The following is an 18,141-nucleotide window of genomic DNA, read 5'->3' on the forward strand; positions in this document are numbered from 1 at the left end:
TCACGCACGCGTTGTAATCTCCTCAAAATGTTGAAACCTTTCAATAATAATTCTTTGATCATTTTTTTCTTCATAATTGACAAACTTCCTTTTCTATAAGATGAACGTCTCCTTTAATTATCATAGCAAATTGACGCTGCTAGAATTGTTTCAAATCCCCGCCCCCTCCCCTCTACACAGTTTTTATACTAAGTGCATGAAAAGATAATCTCACCTATTTCTCCAATTTCCATAAAAATGTATTTCACTCTTTTTAAATTTGAAAACGTTAATTGAAGCTGGGGATTCTTCTGAGCTTTAGTTATTGAAGATGTATCCTTTTCTCCGTCAACTGCATACACGACATATCGTGTATCAAATGTTGATGACTGAACTATTTTTCTGAGCTTGTAGACTATGTTTTCTGAAAGAATAAAAATACATGTAACTTGATAATAAATCTTGGTTTAGTTTGTTGTCCCCCACTTGAAAAGTGGGGGATATTAATTTGGGTCTGTCCGTCCGTCATTCTGTCTGTCTGTAACGCTTTCGTTTCCACACGATATTTCGAGAACCCTTTAAGTTTTCGCAATGAAATTTTGCAAAGCAACTCCTTATGGACTAGAGAAGAACCCTATTGATTTTGAGGTCAAAAGGTCAAAGGTCAAGGTCATAAATTCGCAAATTCTGTCTGTTATAACACTTTTGTTTCCGCGCGACATCTCGAGAACCCATTGAGCTTTTGCAATGAAATTTTACATAACAACTCCCTGTGGCCTAAGGAAGACCCCTATTGATTTTGAGGTCAAAAGGTCAAAGTTCTGGGTCGTAAATTTATATACATTACATGTATGTCTGTGTGTAACACTATCCTTTCAGGGCGATATTTCAAGAGAAGTTTGAGCTTTTGCAATATAATTTTATACCAAAACACCCTAGGACCCCTCTCACCCCTCTCAAAGTGTCCCGTCCCGATTGTTGTATTAGTATTTATTGTATTTTTAGCACAGGGGCATGAGGAGAATTATTACGTATAAAACAGGTTCTAGGCGGACTTTATATTCTTGTACATTTATTAGAACTGTTTGATAAAGGTTAGATTAGACACCATGCATTGTGTAAAATTTTGACAATATCGATCGTGAATATATACATGTATGTGACTTCATATCTGCATATAATTTTCATCGGTACAAAGCGGTTCCGTAGTGTAGTTGTATGTCTCTCGCTTCAGATGGGAGAGGTACCGGGTTCGATTCCCGCACGACCTTTTTTTTTCTCCCAAAATGCTTTTCTTTTTACTAAATGATAGTATTCAGCAAGTGAAATGAAAAATTATGAGGTCTAGCTTGTACAAACTCATAAAATCATCATTTCATTGTTATAAATATTCCATATATAAGAAGAATCTTCTATACACATAATTAAGAATAAGCAATCAAATCTTTATATCCATACTGACATATTTTATTTACTAGTACTTCAGTATACATGTATACATTTAATAATTCTACAATTTCAGTCTGGGGGATCGGCCCCCTCCCTCCCCCCGAACTGCGTATGGTTTACTTTTTCCTTAAGCGGGGGACACAAATTCTCTGAATTAGCTTGTTATGTTTAAGAACAAAATATTGGTTTTGTATCAAATGCGTTTTTGCTAAATGAATAAGATGGTGTCTTAAGACAGTAATACCCACAATAAGGTAATTGCTTTTAAAAACACACTCTTTTATTATTGAGTTACCAAGGTAAAAGCCAGAGTAATTCTCTTATTTACAAAGTACATTTTTGTCAAACCAAGCATAAAATGCTCGGGTGTACAATCATGTGACCCATGAGGAAAGTCAAAACTATGAATCCGGATAGGGCCATGCTGTTCACTACCACACCATCGGGCATAGACCTAAGGGTACAATTTTAGATGGCAGAATAACGATGTAGCGATAGCGCAATTCACGATGATGCAATGGCGCGACAATGCGATGACGATGGTAGCGGTTGGGCTTTATTGTGCCCTAAATATTAGATGCTCTTAAAAAGTTATGAAATTGCAGAGTTGAATGGATGAATATGATAAATCATTAAAGAATATGGCATGAAGGAGGACCGCTCTGGAAGTATGACATCATTAATTTTGTACATTTCTAAGTTGATTGCAGAAAAGCCTCAGAATGACTCATTTCTGTGCTTATATTCTTTTAGAGAACAGTGTTTGCCACCGTCGCTCATTTCAGTTTTTGGATATATTTTGTAAATTGCTTTGAAAAACCACATATCTTAAAATCTTTGTAGGAGATGGTGTCAGAGTATGTTTTCTGAAAGAAAATTCCAAAAGAAAAATAAAAAATTGATGTCTTCTTCATCTTTTTAAAGAAAATACGGGAAAATGCACAAATTAATGACGCCACAATTAGCATTTAGGAGGTCATATGAGAAAAACGATTTGTGTATTCTTAATACATGGAATTCCTATGAATCAGAAAGAATGAATTCTAATTTCTTATTAATTACTTTCATATTTTAAAATGACATGTTTTAAAAATCTTTTCAAGAACTACTGTGCCTGAAAAGATTTAATTTATGGGGAACATGCAAAAATACATAGGAAAAAGCTTTCAAAATCTTTTTCGAAAGAAGAACAAATCTACGATTCGTCATATTTGTATGGAAGCACCCCCGAACATGTTTGTTCGAATAATGACCCCCCCCCCCCCTTCAATGTAGGGCAGGGCAACAATTGACTAGAAAATATTTACAAACGAATATATAGGAAATTTATTAAAAAATCTTTTTCTCAAGAACAGGAAAGCCATGATTATGTATACATACATAACATTTATGTGGAAGCGTCCTCAGTTAGTGTAGATTTAGATTTATTCAAATCATGGTCGGGCTGGGGGCGCTGGGGGTAGGGTGAGACGGCATTGTAAGTTCAAATTTAAAGGGTAAAAAGCCACAGTAGTCAAAGAAATATGCAAGCATCATTAGTTACTGAGTAATGTACATGTACAAACATGCTGATTCAAGTTTGTTAAAACCATACCTCCCTTTCCCTTTAAGGATAAGTTGGGTGGGACACCTATAAATTTAAACTTTTCAAAACTCTGTTTTTATAACCAGTTAATCGACGATTAGTTGAATACATAGTTATTGTCCGTCTGTCTGTCTATTTGTTTATTAATCTTTTTGTCAGCAAAACCTTGAACCTTGCCAATAACATTAGAGTGTGTGGGGCTATAGCTTTGATATTTCACAGCTGTATTACTTCGTGACCTTGACTTTGGAGTTTGACCCATTTTTACCAAATATTTCCGAACTTAAACCTTAGCCGTAACTTTTGATTAATTGGTGCTAGGGATTTCATTCTTCACATATGTATTCATGGTGACAAGGCCATTCAGTGGATGTAAAAATATTTGACCTATTGACCTTGACTTTAGATTTAACCTGGATCATAACTTTTGAGCAGTTAGCACTAAGGCTTTCACATTTCACAAGTGTATTCTTTGTGACAAGACATTCCTCTGAATATCAACAATTTGGACCTTTTAGCCCTGTCCTTGGAGTTTGACCATAATCAATTATGAGTGGGAATTCAGGATTTCACAAATACGGTTCTTTTTCCTAGAAACAGTACTCATGTGAACGATGTGGCCCACAAGCCTCTTGTTGTATAACATCACTAATCACAATCCACGTTTACCTATAAAATTTTTCCAAAATTCACTATTTTATAAATGCACATCAAAATGGCTAACAATAATGGAAAAGTTGTAATTCACAACCCTTTTGTTGTCCCTCAAATTTGATCAAACTATGAACCATATCGTTTCACCGAATTTTGATAATTAATCATGTTCTCATTAACAATCGAAAACAGTATATCTAAATAAATAAGGTTATTGGAAGCTACAAAATGGACATATGTGACTGTGTTACATCATTTTCTTCTTGTTCACATTATTTTTCTTTGAGTAATTAAAAAACACAGAGAGTGTGCGCACATTTTATGTTAATCACACATTAAATTATGACGTTGGGTTGCAAGAAATGTGATATAAATTAGATAAAATGTGGAATTTGTATGGAAATGCCTACCTCTTTGACATTTATTAGATGTCGAACCGCTCCACTTCCCGTCACATGCCTTACAGATGCCATCTATTGGACAAAAGAAGCTGTTACAGCAGGTACAGTGACAATCACAATCTCCATTCTCTCTGCACTGCACTGAAAAATAAATACAAAAGAAAGTGGTTTTAATGGTTCTTTTAAATAACATATATACGTTTCTGAAACCTATTGCAGCTCTAAAAAGTTAAGATCCTTGTCGAAAAAGGACGTTGCTTTTTTTCCCTAGACGTCTAACAGATATATATCTCTTGAAAAAAAAATGAAATAAAAACCATCATTGATCACAGCCTTTTTTTTTTTTTTTTTTTTTTTTTACAATTTTTTTTTTCGTCAGGGTTGGATACCGCGGTAATCTTCTTATGTGAATTTGATTCATTTCACTTTAACTAGTTTTAAATTGATCCCCAATTTGTTCAATATTCCTTCATTCATGAGCAAGCATATTTCTTTAAAACTAAAATTTGTCACAAAGAAAATTATATTCTTATCTATTCCTTTATTATTCAAAATCTTAAAAATTGAAGAAAAAAGTTCAAATCTTTCTAATATATACATGTACGTACGTTAAATTGTGTCATTGTGGTGTATCGAGATAAATCAAGTGCTAAGCAAGATCAAATTATATCGCGTATCTCTTATCACATCATTTCCTCGTTGTTGTGGCCTAAGGATTTTGTGTAGGTACATGCCGGTGTAAGTTACATTTACAATTCTTGGGTGCGCAATACACGTGTATCTTTTAAACAGCATGTATTTGCTTGTGATTTTGCGTCCTTTTTTTGCAAAAATCTTTTTAAAACTATGATTTGTAGGATTATATTTCGCTAACATACTAGTATGATAAATTTCTTGAAATTGTACTGACGTCAGATCAATATCTTAAAAATGACCTGTAATTATATCTCTCATTGAATATAGTCAGTTAACCTGGTATAGTTTACATGCTTGTATATCCGAGCATATTAATTTTTGTACATCTGTGATGTTGTATGTTAGCCTAGGGGTGTACAATATTAGATATCAAGCCCACGCAAGAACCGAACTATTTACCTGAATCCGTTCATTTAGTTCGAGGGGTCGACAAAACACATTTTGTCTGTCAAGAAATGTTTTGTTATATTTTTTTTTTATTTTTAACAAATCATGAGGTAAATTTTGTTACCCCGCTGTTGTTTCTGTAGAGTTTGTCGAACTCCAATGAATGCAAATAAGACATAACTGGCCCTGTCCATACTGTGACGTAAGCTATCCAACATCTCATTGACAGGTTCTACATTTCACTCTGCGGTCAAACATCGTTTTTTTTTTTTTATGACGGCTAAAAAAAAATTGGAAATGTTAGACCATTTTTGTGTATCGATATTCGGTATATTGCAATATTCAACTTATTAATAACGTTTCATCCATCCCATCTGCAAGGAACTGGAAAACATATTTTTCTCATTTTTATGGAATAATTCAACTCATAGGGTAAAATAAGAAGTTAATGATTAAAAGTTCAAGCAAACGCGCGTGAAAAAGTGTTAGAGGGTGTGATATCACAAGACATTGCTACAAAGGACAAGGCATGATAACGGTCGTATCTGGTATCTTAATTATTAGATGTAAAATTCAGAACGCTGTTAAAATTGAGATAATTTGTAGTTAAGAACTTTTAAAAATAACGCTTGTTTTAAAACAATGCTTGTTTTTCAGCACTGAATTTGATTCAAAGCTTTAACATAGGCCACAAAAGAGTGCAGATTAGAAGTAAGACATTTTCCCACGTATCCTCAACTTTTCTGAAATTTTGTCAAATTTGAGATACATTTTTTTTTCAGAAATCACAGAGCACAAGTTTGCCTATCTGAAATTTTCATACACATGATGCATCTGATGATAATGTATGAAATATATAAATCTGGTAAATAGACAAGTCTGTGCTCTTTGTTTTCTGAACCAAAATGTAAAATAGCTGAAAATTTGCATTAAAATACGAAAACTCGAAAAATTACATTTTCCTCTGACCTCCGTGTATCCCATAAGTTGGAACAAATATTCATTTTGAGGCAGGGGAAACAACAGGGTTTTTTTTTTATCAAATGTTGCATCATTCTGTCCAAAAAGGGGCCTTTGTCCATATCTTTTCCTTTAGTTTGCTTTTTCAATTCTCTTTTTTAATTAACGTTTCATTATGAATATACATGTACCACAATGGAAGTTTGATGAGAAAGACCCAAGCATTCCATTCATGCAAGCATAATATCTTATCAATAACCTCATCGTTGTAGATCTGTATCAGATATCTTCCTCCATCTATATACCTGTCGGCAGATCCAGGATATTGAAAAAGGGGGCCGGACCAGTTTGGATTTGGGATAGGGACCAAAGGCCACACAAATGAAAAAAATGATTTATTAAATCTTGCGTATATTTTGGGCACAAAAGGCAGACGGGCCCCATTGGTCCCCTCTTAATCCGCAAGTGATGCCACATAGCTTCTTACAATATGTATCTTTATAATCCACATACATCTTTAATAATCGAAAAATAATACTTACAAACAACACTGCCCAACATCACACATAGAACTAGACAAAACAAAATCCATTTAATCGACATCATGACTAATCACCACTAATTTATCAATGACAAGTTTTACTTAAAGTGTGATTTGTACGAAAAGACACTAAATGTAATTTGCTTCCTGGTTACTCTTTCTAAAACAGAAGAAATAATACACAGTGTAAAAGATGATACATTATTAATGATATATATAACCAGAGTATGTAGAAATAAAAATCGTTTGCTTCAGTCATGGTGTTTTTGTCATTAAACTTCTGGAATTTTTTTCATTGTTTAAATTGAAAATAAAGGTCATTGAACAATAAACACTTTAGTCGGACGTATTTTAGTTCATTTTTAGTATGGACATCCGGTTTGGTTATCTCTGATAAAGTATGTTTTCCCTTGTTGGAATACATTGTACGAAATCTTACATATATTTTTTTTGGATTTGTTTCTTTAATTAATAAAGGCTGGTAAGGTTTTATCAATGTTTCATAACAGTACTACATGTGTAATGAAACATGTGCTTTACTCTCAGATACAGTATGTACTGTACTTCAGTTTATATTTATCATGTTTATGTCATCTCGTACAAATATCGTTTTATCCCTGAATTAGTCTGCAGAAGTTATCGCATTGCTTGTATAAACTTGATAAATTGGCGAAATAACAACACACAAAATAAAATATGGGAAAAGGGAAAGAACCTTGAAAACAATTGATTCAAAGGATGACAATTCTAATTATGCATCAGGTAAACCAATTAAAAAATAATTTTAAAAAGGTTAATTTCTTTTCATTCAGGGCTTTCAAGAATCAAATCCAGAGCGCTTGTTTTCGAGATTCAATATCATGAAAAAACCATTTAAAAAAACCCTGATGTGTCAAATGCTGGAATTGGTCTTGAAAATGCAACTACCACTCAGTGTCCTCATTAACATCTCCTAAAAATGTTCTGTCAGCAAGTCACATCCCCAAACACCATGTCAGTCCTTTAAATATAGACAGATATATGAGTGACAATGCCGAAAGGTGGTTCTTAAAGGGGCCTGGACACAGTTTTAACAGATTTTTTAAATCCAATTTTAATGTTTACAATTCCTGCCTAAGGCATCATCTGTTGATTAGCAATGATTTGAACATCATTTCTTGATTAACAAACAAGATACAGAAGTTAAAGTTCTTCTTCATGTAAACAAGGCTCGTTCCTTGTTTTTGTTTACATATAGAAAATATCATATTCATAACAAAATTAAGTTCAGGAAATCGATAGTAACTGTCAAATCGTATTTAAAATTAAATTTTATTTGAAATTATCTACTTTGAATGGACATATATTTGTTTACTATATTAACCTGTGTAAACAAAAACTTGACACTAGCCTTGTTTACATAACAAAAGGACATCTGGCATTCAATTTTTTGTATGATCATTATAAAGACCCAACTGAAATATTTGAAAAAATGGATAAAATGAATTTTGACATTTTAGATGAAATAGTGTCCGTGCCCCTTTAATTATCAAGAGCTCATGGCGTGTGCAGGTGAAACCCATCCGAAGTTATTTCACTGACAAATTTTTGGTCAATTAAGGCTAGAGAACCCTTATAATATCAGAAAATCTGTCCAAGAAACAAAAGAGATGGAAAAGGTATAACAACAAGGGTACAATGGAACGGAGTACATATAATAAAGATTTGTTTTAGAGGTAAAATGTTCGCTGATCTTCAGTAGTAACCATCATTTATTCTTGACATGAGGAACAGGGTCCAATATGTGCATACTCATGGGGCTGCTCTTAAGCAGCTGGTACGGTGTAATTAAGACCCATGTCAAGCAGGTTCAACTTTAAGGGAAGGAAAATTATCCTCATTCAATGTTATGCAAAAAGTAATGCAACGGAGGAGCTAGCAATAGCATGCAGGAAAAGAAAGAATTTTTTCTGCATTACCGTCAATGACAGATTGTGAACCCCGCACATTATGGGAGATTTAAGAGGGGAATAGAATACAATGAACTCATCAAGGGAAAATATGGCATCATAATGGGAATAAAATATAGGTTATCAGAGATTACAGAGCTCACCTCAACGAATGTTTTCTTTAAGTAAGGCAAAGTCACACAATTAACCAACAAAAAGTGTACATCCAAATTTATCCAATTTTGATTTGATGCTTTGGAATAGACCTATATAAAAACTTCAAACTAGTTCATCATCATGAAAACGTAATTAAAATCCAGCATCTGAAGCAAGTTTGAGAGTTTTCATTCCTTGATGCATCATTTGCGCAAGTTTGGTTTATATAAGCTTTACAGTTTCTTGGTAATAGACCTGCACCCATAACTTTTACGAGGTCCATTATATTGAAAATGTATGTCGAATTCAGCATCTGAAGCAAGTTCATTAGTGTGCATCCTAAGATGTATCATCCGTGCAAGTTTGTTCAGCATAGAACTCAAAGTTACTTGGAAAGGAAACCTGTATAAAAAAAACTAACCTTTTCACTAATCCAGTGTAGGTCAGATTCAGCATCCGAAGCCAACCTAGTAGAATGCACCCTTAGATGTACCATCCATGCAAGTTTGGTCATTATAGGGCTCAAAGTTACTTGGAAATGAATCTTGCACCAAAAACTTTAACCTGTTCACCCATCCGGAAAATATAGGTCAGATTCAGCATCTGAATCAAGTCTGGTAGTATGCATCCCAAGATGTATCATCCATGCAAGTTTAGTCATTATAGGGCTCATAGTAACTTGGAAATGAAACCTGCACCAAAAACTCTGACCTGTTAACTCAACCAGAAAATGTAGGTCAGATTCAGCATCCAAAGCAAGTCTGGTAGTATGCATCCTAAGATGTACCATCCATACAAGTTTAGTCATTATAGGGCTCATAGTAACTTGGAAATGAAACCTGCACCAAAACCTTTAACCTGTTCACTCAACCGGGAAATGTAGATCAGATTCAGCATCCGAATCAAGTCTGGTAGCATGCATTCTAAGATGTACCATCCGTGCAAGTTTGGTCATTATAGGGCTCATAGTATCTTTGAAATGAAACCTGCAGCAAAAACCTTAACCTGTTCACTCAACCGGAAAATGTAGGTCAGATTCAGCATCCGAAGCAAGTCTGGTGGTTTGCATCCTTAGATGTATCATCCAAGCAAGTTTGGTCACTATAGTGCTCATAGTTACTTGGAAATGAGACCTATACCTTAAACTGCACCAAAAATGTTAACCTGCTCCAAATGGAAAATTTTATGTAAATTTCCGCAATTTCAATAGCTATCATTGAAGCCACCATCTTTCCACACAAGAAGACGGAAAGTTGAAATGAGCTTTGCTAAAGTTCAGGACAAGACGAGGTGCATATATAGTTTTAGACCATCAACTGACTGCAGTTGTGCAGATGTTGAAACTCAGAGCATTCAAAGATATCAATCAAGAAGGTTTTCCCGGCTTTGTGAACTTTGTGAGGGTATTCGACAAACAGATAGTTCAACTGTCTTAAAATTATATGCGGCATGGTTACACGAAGTATGTTCGAAAAGTTGTTTTTGAAAAGTCACGTGATAACAGGGTTTAAATAGAAAGGTCTTGTGCTAGATTGACGCTCTAAAAACTCTCACAAGCATTGAAAGGGATAAAATGTAATGACAGATAGTGATGCAATGGAATGTAATGAATTTGGGCAGTGCAGCTGTATCATAAATATATATATGTGGTTAATGTGTATTTAAAGCACTTTATTGTTTTATATACACGTGTTAGAGGCAGGAAAATAGCGACCAGACTGGGACTCCAATTACGTAACAAAGATAACATAATAATAACATGTAATGTCAGACAGGCTGAAATAACAGGGATGTCAACAACATTGTCCTCTTTTTCATATTTTCTTGTTTAACAAATGGTAAGAATAATAGAATTCAGTGTCTTTAGTCACATAAACTTTCGTGAACATTTTATCAAATTTTGCTAACATGGTCACAGCATCGATCACAGAATTTACAAAATGCAGGCTATAAACAAGTCTCTTGAAAGCCTTGTATCATCAACTTATTTATAATAGCTTGTCCCTATTTAGAAAACTTTTGAACATAGATCCTGCCGTTTCATCTTTAATACATTTTTTTTCAACAAAAGAAGATTTAGAAATTTATCTACATTTCTTAATATTACCTTTAATTTTATGCTTATCTGACTTTTATGTCATTATTTAATTTCCATATATGTTTTTATTCGATATATACAGGGTGTCCCAAAACATATGTTACACTTTTAATCATCTATAATTTTATTAAATCAAATGCATTCACAAAGATATTTTGCCAACATCTAGTGTATTAAAATACATTTTATCTGACAAACTTTCCGTAAAATTCTGTTAAGAGGTCAGGCAATTATAATGTCCTCATGACGTCATCATATTTTAATATGGAACCTTCAAGTGAACAGCTGATAGAAATTTTAAAACTTTACTTTTAGTCTAAATCTGCTGCTTTAGTTATTAGAATCATGAGAAAATAACATCCTGTAAAAATAGTGCTCAACAGATGCATGGTGTTCTGATGAAATCCTCCTCCATTTAAACAAATTTAAAGAGAATCTTAAATACTGTTGTTTGGTAAAACCAAATCTCAATGTTGAAAAACCTCTTAACAATTAGAATGTAACCTTTGTTACAACACACTTTGATAAATTACGCACTTTGAAAAAAATTTTCAAAGTGCGTTAAATTTGGGACCAAATCAACGCACTTTGAAAAAATAATTTTTTTTTTCAAAGTGCGTTGATATCGACCATATTAACGCACTTTGAAAAAAAGTGTATGTCTTGGTCAATATTCTTGAAAATCTTAGGTGTGATAAATGATTAAACCTGCTGGATAACTTTTCGGTAATAAGGTCACTTCCGGATGTGAAAGTGAGAGATTTTGATTTTTCCATACTTTGAAAATTCTTTCTCTCTTAAATGTGTTACTGTACTTTATTTTTTGCAGTTTGCATGGCATGCATTAAATGTAAGCTAAAATTAATCGAAAGTTTTCCTCGTCATACCACTTATGCAAATACACTTATCTGGGTGTAGCATAGTTATCGTTAGCATGGGGGGGGGGGGGTCTACACACAAATATTTTGCAAAGATAAACATAATGACATTAAAAATTGGGGCTTACCTTGGGGGGGGGGGGGGGCACTTTCAATTTGCTACCGACGGCTATGTATAAGAAAAAAAGAGTTTGACTGAGAGACCTTCTATAATCTCATCTTCTTGTTCTTATCTGGGTGTAGCCTAGTTATCGGTAGCATGGGGGGGGGGGGGTCTACACACAAATATTTTGCAAAGATAAACATAATGACATTAAAAATTGGGGCTTACCTTGGGGGGGCACTTTCAATTTGCTACGGTTATGTATAAGAAAAAAAGAGTTTGACTGAGAGACCTTCTATAATCTCATCTTCTTGTTCTTAATGAAAGTATATCAATACATGTAAATTAAAACGTTTTTTTTTTTTGAAAAATATAATTATAACAAATTAATTCTCTCAATTACTAAAATCTAAGTCCATAATTTTTGTCTTATACATATTTTTTTTCAAAGTGCGTTAAATTTCCACATGTACACTCTTAAGTGCAATTAAGGTAATGGTCAGAAGTCTCCACAGTTTGCTGAATTGTTCGACACTTGTAAAAATTCTTTCCATTGAATTCGTCACATACCTCAGTTTGCGTTGTATGCTAGATTTAGAATCTTTAAATTAGCGAAAATAGTTATTTCATCTCAACTGTACATATTTTACGTATGATATATTTTTAAGATATAATATTTACCCGATATTTTTTTAAAAATATTTTTCTGCAAATGAAGCAATCAGTGTATGAATAAGAAAAATTCAGTTCTTTACTGCAGTTAAAAGGATGTTAAGATATTCAATTCTTTTGATGTCTCAAAACTTTAATTGAAGCTGTTGGGATCTATTTGTCCCACATTTGTAAAATGACGATATGTCAAATGCATGGGATACTTCAATTGTTGTGGCCTTTAATTCTGTTTACTCTATCGGCGGTGTTCATTTAAGAATACAAGGGTATTATTTCGAAATAAAAGAATTAAATTAATAAAAATGAAGAAAATTATCCAATGTTTAATCCACAATCTATTTTGTCGTCTTTTTGAAAACATTTTGGCATTTGCTTATTTTTGGCTGTTTCCTGAGTAATTCGTAATAGGAAACCGATAAAAATAAAACTCGAAAAATGTTGACGTTTGATGACGTTAGGGCGCACTGACAGAAGTCAGCATTTGACTCGGTGATAAATTGTATTTGCTGACAATGTCTTTGTATTGACCATAGAACTTTCCAAATAATAGTTGTTAGATTACCATTAGCGTCTTTTCAAATATTCAAAAATTAAACAAATGTGTCAGACTCTGTGGTATTTTTTATCTCAAACTCGCCAGGATATATCGTATTGACATAAGAATGGAAATTACCATTGATAAAGGACAATACAGCGCCGATATATCTAACTGTCGAGTTTGAGGCCACATCCAGTGTCTTCTCCGTTTAACGCACAAGATTTTGCACAAATGCTGCTTCATATGAATACAAAAATAGGTCTGCTAGTAACAGGGCACAATTGGTACCCATGAGAATTTCAATATATTGTTAGAAGACCTTGTCTCCAAAAACAACATAGATATTGTCAATCAGAAACCCGAGCATCTTTTTGATGTCAATTTCAGAGTACTTGTGTGTACAATCAAAATGTTTTTAACAAAACAATGTTGCAATTGACCAGTGACAAGGTAAGTAAGTTTACGAGTTCCATTTTTATTGAAAAAGCAACTGCCAATAATATCAAAAAGCCTGGAATTAAATTTATCATCGGGAATGATTGCGTAAAAGGTTGAAAAGTCATAAGTTTTTCAGCTATTGATTTTTGTAAAACTTTGTGATTTTAAATTGTTCAAAAGTTCCCTGGAATTTTTAAGCATCCATATCTGATTTACACCACTTCTCGAATAAATGGTTGCACATTACTCTTGAAGGTTCTCCTTCACTACTGTTAATATCTTAGAGAGGAGGTACAGTGTAGTTGAATGGTATGCCAACTCCCGTGGTTCAATTCATATTTGCTTACTATGATAAACTTAATTCTTTATTGCCTTCGAGTTGACAACTCATCGGGATATCACAAATTAATTAAAATCATGTACGTAGAGGGGTGGGGATGGGGTGGCACATCCTTCCAATTTTTAAACATAATTTCTAACTGTTTAAAATGTTCATTAACAGACTGGTTAACCCTTTTTGTCAAATCGGGGAAATCTGCAGATGAAAATTTATAAATAAAGTTTGGTTTTTAAAGAAATCGAATTCTAACAACCCCTGCCTCCAACCTACACAAGTACATTTCAAAAAATGACTTTTGAGGTTGGAATTTTTTTTTATTTTTGTCGTCAAACTTCAAAGAAAAGTTAGGGGGGTCGACAATCCTTATCAACTTTAATCAAACATATCGTGTGTCTGAATTCTTTTCTGCTGCAATTAAGTGGATAGCAAAAAACTGTTATGACATTGGAGTAATGTTCCTACTTTACATTTTTGTGAGCCATATAACTCTTTTTTCTTTGAAATTGTCAAAATATTAAAGAATATTAATTTTAAAAGAAAAATTTTGAGTAAGATTATGTTCGCAACAAAAACATTTATTATGCTTTATTTCATAAAGTAGTATTCTACTTAAGAGTAGTAGCGTGGTGCCTTTTTACACCCTCGGTTAACTGGTTAGATATTAGCAAAGGGTATATTGGTTGATTTCATTGTGTATAACAAAGAATTCCTAATTAAAGCATTTTGTATTTTAAAAGAATAATTAAACATATAAAAAAAGCAAAAAATACAAGCAAATTATTATCATCCATCGCACTAAATAATAGCGAAACATTTCCCCCATCAGATTACGGTTTCTCTTTTAGATGGAAATGGGTAGATATATTTAGATTACATGCTATTAAAAGAATATTCTTGATATATAAAATTTTCCTTTCAAAGACGAATTACTGTAGAAGCACAAATATTCGTGGGGCATTAAATTTCGTTTATTTCGTTTTGAATAATTATCAACGAAATTAAATCCCACGCGAAATTTTATATGACTACATACTGAATAGGGTTACTTTCAAATCGAGGAAATTAAATCCCCACGAAACTTTTTTTGATATCAAATCAACGAAATTTTATCCCCATCGAAAATTTATGCTTCTACAGTACATGTTCAACACTGTTCAAGATTCAAAATCAACTACAAATAAAATGTTCTACATTACAAAACATGAACAATGAAACACTTCAACAACATAAATCGAACAAGTTCATGCTGACCGATGTAAAAGTGAGTACGTTTCAATTGAGCGCTAGCTAGCAAGTTTACTGCGGGCATTTACACGTAACGACACAAATGCACTTGGCTTGTTATTATTCGAAACAGGTCATAAAGAGGTTAATCGCATGTAAATGAAGATAGCGATGAGGTTCAAATTACTTTTAATTAGATCACAAGGTTATTCAACATAAATACACTGTATTTATACTAAACGTTTATCCATATAATATACACAGATTATATAGCCATTGCTTTTCAAAAGTGAGTCAAGCTGCAAGGTCAAAGCCAAAGGGTAAAATTATGGTAGGTAAGGGATGAAAACACTAGCAGTGACCATTTGAAAGTGATAACCATGGTTACCGTTTGGTAAAATATTGCAAAAGTGTTTTAAATTCGAAGGTCAAAAGTTCAAAATAGTGAAAGCGTGAGCGTGAGTCTTGCTACAATAAATACGCATGAATTGAATTATGAAAGCCATTAAAATAGCTCAAATCAATCGAAATTTATGGACAAGGTTATTTGCGGACGAACTGATATTAAAACAGACAGACTGTTAGACGGACGGACAGAACACAAAAGGAAAAGGCATAAATGTAGTACTTGATATTGTGAATATAACAACGATTTCTCCTTACCTGTACTTCTCTCCAAATATACCTATCCCTCTCTCGTACTTTCTCTCTAAATCTAATAAACTGCTTGTGTTCGCTGGTCTATCTCTCGTTCTGAGGGTTCGCCATTTAATGTTGTTGTCTATCTCTATTGTCTAAATATTGTGTCAAGCAATCAAATGAAGGTGGATTTATTCAAATCACCGTTCTTTTTGTGGAGTCGGTTGGTGAGTAGGTTTCCGTTTTAAAATTTTTTTATATAATTATTTGAAAAACAATTGAATTAAGTTTTGTTAGAATCAGTACACGCTTAGTTTGGACTTTCAGTAAGGGGAGGCATTCTCGACGTTACCTAATTAGCTTCTGAAATTTACACAGCTTTCCTGCAGTGTTGAAATATACATATGATAGAAATGCGGCAGAATGTCAACTGGGTGTAGTAAACAGCCAATTAAAAGTTCACTCACGGCAAAGATGTGGGGCATAAGGCGTCTCATCGTTGTCAACAACAATTTTAAGTTCAGATGTTATTAATTTCTTATCCATTGAAAATCTACTAGTATTCGCCATTACGTAGCGCCGAGAATGCCACGCCCTACTGAAAGTCCAAACTAGGGAGAAAATCGTCCTACTTACAGAAAGAGTCCTAATCTTTATTTAGTTACAAAACAGATAGGAAACTTAAGATCTTTTAATTTGCGTAATCTGAATTTATCATGAATACGCCATGTATGGCTTTAACATACGTTAAAGAGAAAAATACCTCTTATTATTAAATGCGGAAATATTTTAAGACTATTACATCCTTTAATCAAGTAAATTCATGTGCTTGGTTTTTCTATGAAATAATCTTATGATCTATCTCTTATACGCTTCTTCCTGCTGCAAAAACAGGAAAAAGTACTTCATGTTTACATATGTTTTCAGCCCAAATTATGAAGTGGAAAAATCCTATTTACTGAAGACCCTTGTAGCCATACTATTTTTGGCCCCTCTTAGTTATATTTTTGAAATCGTTAAGCATTTGCAAAATTATTTGTTTCTCTGGACAAGAATGCTTTAATAAAAATTTTATAAAGATGTCTTTGCAAACACACGTAGTACCGTGCCGAACAAGTCAAGTAATTAGTATATACATGAAATTAATCAGAATTTTTAATGCTGAAAACAAAGATAAAAAAAAGTGACATGATATATTACATGTACCTGGGGCTTACTTGAAGTTATCCATAAATATTCAGGAAATAGGACATATGAGAAAGCAACATCTGCAAAAAAAAAACCCCGTCCTTCTTCCTATATATTCTTACGAAATGAAAAAAGAATTGCAGATAAGGTTTATGTTACATTAATTTTAGTATAGAGTAAAACTGTCTGTTTCATATAATCAGAATCGAGCAAACTATTGAATTTTACTTCCCATTGTATATTTTTACGTTCCCGTAATCGAAGATTCAGAGGTATATAGTTTTCCCCTATCCGTCCGTCTGTCCGTCTATCTGTATATTTGTTTGTATGCAAAAAATTTAATCTTGTCCAGAACTTTTCAATTGGTGAGGCTATCATGGCTTTCATAATTTACAGGTGTATTCCTTGTGACGCGAACTTTCTTTGGGTAGCACCAAATTTGACCTCTTTACCTTAATCCATGATTGTGACCTTTATTTGCAAAACTGCAATCTTTGCCATAAGCTACCATACAGGGGGATCAGTGTTTCACAAACACATTTTGTTCTGACAATGTTTCCATTTTATCCTATATACTTCCTGCAAATTTGTGCACGATTAAAATTTTCATCAGCCTAAACTTTTCCTCCTGCAATAGTCCTGTTTATTTTCTTGATTACTACCACAATTGTTATGACACCATGGAAATAATTTTCATTATGGTTGTTTTCATCAATCTAGTATTTTTATGCCCCCGAATCGAAAGATCCGACGCGCATATTGTTTTGTCCTGTATGTCTGTCTGACTGTCTGTCTCTTTGTCTGCAAACTTTAACCTTCGCCATAACTTTTCAACCGTGAATGGTTGAAACTTCATATTTGATATGCTTACTTCACTAATTAAGCTCTTTCAAATGACACCAACTTCATATTTGGTATGCTTACACAACCGATTAAGCTTTTTTAAATGACACCATTGTCAATGACCTTGTGACCTTGACTGTGACCTATACGCTAAATATAGCTTTTTTGCAAACTTTAACCTTTGCCATAACTTTTGAACGAAGAAAGATAGACTTAATATTTGGCATGTATACTCCACTAACCAAGCACTTTCACATGAGACCAAGGTCAATGACCATGTGACCTTGACGTTGTCCTATATGCTAAAAATAGCTTTTTTGAACTTCATCATAACTTTTGAGCCATGAGAGATAGAGGCTTCATATTTGGTATGCAAACTTCAGTAATCAAGTTCTTTTAAATGACACCAAGATCAATGACGTCCTGACCTTGACTGTGACCTAC

At 33.4% G+C, this 18,141-nt stretch overlaps 1 protein-coding gene across 6 annotated transcripts in view; it reads right to left on the reverse strand.

Annotated features, from left to right (window-relative positions):
* Positions 1–18,141, reverse strand: part of LOC134250297 (receptor-type tyrosine-protein phosphatase kappa-like) — a 127,097-nt gene that overhangs the window by 77,731 nt on the left and 31,225 nt on the right. Inside the window, exons 1-2 of one of the 6 annotated variants that reach the window (XM_062732648.1) lie at positions 6,654–6,809; positions 4,078–4,209 (exon numbers count right to left, since the gene is read on the reverse strand). The exons of 3 other annotated variants lie outside the window; for them this stretch is intronic. In XM_062732648.1, coding sequence (XP_062588632.1) covers positions 4,078–4,209; positions 6,654–6,717 — 196 coding nt within the window. In that variant the 5' untranslated portion in view covers positions 6,718–6,809. Of the gene's footprint in view, positions 1–4,077; positions 4,210–6,653; positions 6,810–18,141 lie in introns of those variants that run through there. 2 more of the 6 variants (XM_062732651.1, XM_062732649.1) reach the window with 2 other exon arrangements.

Source organism: Saccostrea cucullata, unplaced genomic scaffold, assembly GCF_032062105.1.
Source record: "Saccostrea cucullata isolate Sc308-1 unplaced genomic scaffold, CSIRO_AGI_Scuc_v1 ctg473, whole genome shotgun sequence".
NCBI classification, from domain to species: domain Eukaryota; kingdom Metazoa; phylum Mollusca; class Bivalvia; order Ostreida; family Ostreidae; genus Saccostrea; species Saccostrea cuccullata.